Here is a 4489-nt window from a genome sequence, read left to right as displayed (position 1 = left end):
TGGCACCCTCGACGTCGAAAGTTTCTTTAGAACACACGTTCCTCCGAGACACTTTAACAAAGGAGTCATTAACAAACAATAAACAAAAAACGAGTTCGTTTTTGTTAAAAATAAACCCATAAAAGAGTCTCTCTCTTCAACTTTCTTGGGCCCGTTTAAGGTGATTGAGAGGCACGATCGTTACTATAAATTGGACTTTGGATCAAGAACTGACAATGTCTTGATAGATAGACTTTTACCTGCATTTCGAGTACCAAGTATCCTTCCAGCGTATCCGACTATAAGATGGACAAGATTTACAACTGGAGAATGATCTATTTGTTTATTTAGTTATGTTTTTATGATGCAGTTTATTGTGCATTACTCACTAAACGATCACTTTCCTTACTTTGTCGTCATGGGGGAGTAGTGTAGGAGTTCGACTTGTTTAGATTATATTAATTATTCATCATAGTACCTTGTATTCTTTTTCTTTTTATTTTCAAATAAAGGAATGATCATTTTTACTTAGTTAAAATAAAGATATTTAAATCTTAACATAAATATTAGTAATTTTATATTATAGATATGCTCATAAACTTTTTTTTTTCTATTTTCTTGAATAAGTATAAATTTTGTAATTTTTTTTTCAAAAATTTTTATATTCGAAATATTTTTTCAAACAATTTAATTTTTCAAATTTTTTTCTAGAAAAATAATTTTCTGACTTCATTTAGTCCATACGAAGCGATAAGGTATTAAGGTATTTAAGACAACAAAGTTAAAAGAATGAATTTTTCAAATCGCATGCAAAATTTATTAAGTAGTTTTTTGTTTACCTTTTGTCCGGAGTACTTTACTTAATATTTCATTCAAGAAAAAATGTAAAAATTATTTACTGGGTCACCAAATTACTTAAGAGTCTAGCTCAAATCGATAGTGTTGTTTTATTTAAATATATACTTTCCAGAGAAGTGAAATCCTCCGAAGGTATAAGATTTATATAATAAATTTAAGTTGGAAATGTTTTTGTGATCCTTGAATAATTGTTTCTAACTATTCTACTTAGTTATCGCCTTTAATGGATTAGCAAAGTTAATCTCTATGGAAAAGCTTTTGCGTCCAATTCGGACGTAGATTTAGGACCTCAATTTTTGGAACCTGTATATGCCTAATTTGAAGGAACCAAAGCACGCCAGGAAGTACTTATTTTACACAATCAAATAAGCTAAAGATTATATTTTATCTTTAACTTTAATAACTAAGTGAGAGATAAAATTTATATTTACTCCTAACCTATTAAGCAATTTACAAATTTTCATAGGACATACTTTTTTTTTTTTTTTTGCAATATTTATCACTTTTTCAACGCATACTGGTAACTGACCGTATATACAAGAAAACTTTAGACCATTGCCTCTTGAATAAAGCCCCACCCACTCTGTTACTATGTTTATAGGGTGATTGACATGTATTATAAATAAGGAAGTTATGTAGGTTACACTCTCTACAAACATAATATGAGTTACACTGAGAATAAGTTAATGATATATTAAAAATAAAGATTATGCAGATCATAAAAATAGTTATTTATCTATTTTATCAATACTTGTCTTATTTAAGAATAAGCATTTATAGATAATCGGTTTAAATTAAAGTTTTAGAAATTATTTGTGGAATGACAAAAAATAATACTTATATTCAATTTTGCTAAGGAGATTATAAGGTCTAAAGGAGAAAAAATATTGATTTCCGAACATTGAACTGTCATTCGATCAACTGTTATATTATGGGGGAAAATCCTTTGTTTTACACTCCTTTGTGTTCTTTTCTTCTCTGAACCTTATAATATCCTTTAAAAAAAAGTGTGCAAAGATACATCCAGCAAGAAGAATTCCTAGAATTTAACAGTCTTTATTTTGTGTTTATATAAGTAGTCGTTTGTTAGTCAAAAAAATTGTTTTTAAGGGTGCCATGGGTTTGAAATCCAAAAAAAAATATTATCAGATCCGTCTTTGTAGCTTTAAAAAGCTACATGAACAATTTCAGGAAAATACATTCATTGATGTGACCGTTAGTCCCGCACACACGCCGACATTCGCATTTTATAAAAAAATAATAATACTATTTAGTAATAGATTGAGCAGATGTTTCCGTTTTTGGAGGTGGAGCCCTCAGATATGTCCCTACTTATATTAAAAAATGACTTCTTGCATTAAACAATTATTCTTAATAGTGGTTATAAATCCTAGCTAGTTTTGCTCCAAGTTTCTGATAGTATCTTAGAAACTCAAATAAGTACAAGATTGACATCATTTATGACAGATTCAATCTTCGTATTTATTTATTAGAAGATGGAATAAGTGACTTCGGGAAGCATTCAGGTCTTCGAACGTCGAAGCTTTTCTTCAAGTTTTGAAGTAAAGGTCGCTAAATCTTGGTCTTACTATAAGACTGATGAATAAAGTAATGATAATACGACAATTATATAAGATACAAATAAAAGTTTTAAGTGAAGATTGGGTTAAAGCCTTAAAGAATCTCGTTGTTCGTAAATAATATTTGTTTTATATAAATAATATGTGTATTTAAATACGTATAAAATAGATCAAAAGTTCATTGATATTGCAAAACAATGTCAATTAATGGGTAATTAAAATAATTTGTGGATACAGTATGAATTTGTTGTGTGCGGGGGATTGAAATAATATCTGCCCATTGGGCAACAAGTATGGATCTCATTGAGTCATCGAATGTTTTTTAATAGATTTGAAACATTTTGCATAAAAGAAGACTTCCTCCGAATAAAAACCGGTTTCTCCATGTCATCATCTCTACTCAAAGTCGTCTGAGATCCCTCTTTCACACCTTTTATTCCAAGATCGCTAACGAAACAATGTCCATGGTCATGAAACTCGGAGGTTTTATTCTTTATATATTTTCTTGCGACTCGCTTATTACCACTGCTATCTCGGAAGCTTTTAGATTTGGGCAAATTGCTCCAATTCCGAGAAGGAGTAACTGATCTGGGGGGAAACATGGTTTTGAGACGTGTTTGCTCCTCTTGAATGAGTCGAAGCTGTGATTTGGAAAGTCTACCATTGAGAACAGCTTCCGCATGAGATGTAATATCCATCTCCAGACGGGAAACATCCAATAAAATAGTATTCAAAAGAAAAATGTCGATCTGAGCATCTTCTCTGAGGTGAAGGAATCCATGGGAAAAGATCGTGATACTATTGGAGATGTTTAAGCACTTTCTAAAGATTTGTTCCCAGTCAATGCCAAAAAAAAGAATGGAAGGATCAAAAGTGGGATCTTGAAAGGGTTCATTGAAAGAGAGGAGATTCAGTTGTCTTGGAGTGAGACGAGGCTCCACCAAGGAGTAGAGATTATCTGTTATATCCTGGAGTTCGGCCTTGAGCTGAACAATTCGACGAACAAATACCTGTTAACAAGAGTATAATATTAAAGTTAGGAATATATGTCTTGGGTTTGAGAATAAGAAAATACAAAACACATCTTTTTCTCTTACTTGTATGCCCTTCCTTCCTTCGTCCAGGTCTTCACAAGCCTTGCTCAAGTCTTTGAGTTCTTGAAGTAGCGTATTTGTTCTCTTCATTTGTTTGTCGAGTCGCTCCAACTGTTCCTTTGTAGAGAGGAGATCTAGAGATTTAAAACACTCATTGGTTTTCTCAATGAGGCCTTCGATGCGGGGTTCTTCTTTTTGTATCATATTGAGTGAGCTGTGGTGGGATCTGCAATTAGTAAAATCTTTTTAGATAATCACTAATGTGTTCAACACTTTTTGATTGTATACTGAAGAGTAAGCCAAGCATTCACCCTTTTATATACATATGTAAGTAATTTCTTGAAAAGAAAAAGAACAAGGGATAAGAAAAAACACTGTCCTGTTTTTTTTTCACCGTGTTTCACCGACTTTATTTTTTATCTGCTTTCCCTATCTTTGAAGGAATAGAAGATTAAGCGGAGAGTAAGTTCGATACCTACATGTAAATAGTTGGAAAAACAGAATCAGAGAAAATCCCTGTAAAAAAGTAAAATCTATTATTACGTACTTTCCTGGAAATGCAGCCCAAAATAGCATCATTGCACGTTGGAAAAATGCAAGAAAAAGGGAAAAGATTTTCCCAAGTTGTTACAGTTATACGGTCAGGAAGTAAAACTATTTATATTTTAATTAGATCATAGCAACAATGAACAGTAAATTCGTGGAATTACTTCTTTTTTTAAATTCTAGAACCTTGATAAACTTTTTTAAAACCTCTCAGAAATTAGAAGAGTTTTAATAATCCCCTATAACTCATTATTACCCTAGATTTTATTATTGACCTTGTAAGAGATAATCATTCTTCTTTGATACAATTGGAGACAATGAGTCTTCAGAATCTTTGTTTATTTCCCCGGGAAATACTTAGAATAGAATATACAAACATTACCCCCCTTAAGAAAGTTACATTAGATGTGCTCATACTTTTTGGATTAATTT

The 4489-nt window shown here is 31.5% G+C and overlaps 1 protein-coding gene across 1 annotated transcript; it reads right to left on the bottom strand.

The window, feature by feature from the left end:
• Positions 1 to 1431: 1431 nt before the first annotated feature.
• On the bottom strand, positions 1432 to 3820 carry LOC121124735 (uncharacterized). The gene is made up of 2 exons (XM_040719921.2): positions 3515 to 3820; positions 1432 to 3427 (listed from the first exon to the last, which is right to left on the bottom strand). The coding sequence occupies exons 1-2, from the start codon at positions 3713 to 3715 to the stop codon at positions 2726 to 2728; spliced, it is 903 nt and encodes a 300-aa protein (XP_040575855.1). The 5' UTR covers positions 3716 to 3820; the 3' UTR covers positions 1432 to 2725.
• Between the last annotated feature and the right edge of the window lie 669 nt (positions 3821 to 4489).

The sequence above is a fragment of the Lepeophtheirus salmonis genome, chromosome 9 (assembly GCF_016086655.4).
Source record: "Lepeophtheirus salmonis chromosome 9, UVic_Lsal_1.4, whole genome shotgun sequence".
Taxonomy (NCBI): domain Eukaryota; kingdom Metazoa; phylum Arthropoda; class Copepoda; order Siphonostomatoida; family Caligidae; genus Lepeophtheirus; species Lepeophtheirus salmonis.
Note: the sequence above shows the minus strand (reverse complement) of the source record. Positions and strands in the feature narration are given on the sequence as shown.

Bases quoted from the DNA above. Each gene is read 5' to 3' on its own strand.
- LOC121124735 (XM_040719921.2), bottom strand. From the start codon at position 3,715: ATGATACAAAAAGAAGAACCCCGCATCGAAGGCCTCATTGAGAAAACC. The intron at 3,428-3,514 runs GTAAGAGAAAAA...TCTTGTTAACAG, and splicing joins AAGGAAGGAAGGGCATACAA to GTATTTGTTCGTCGAATTGT.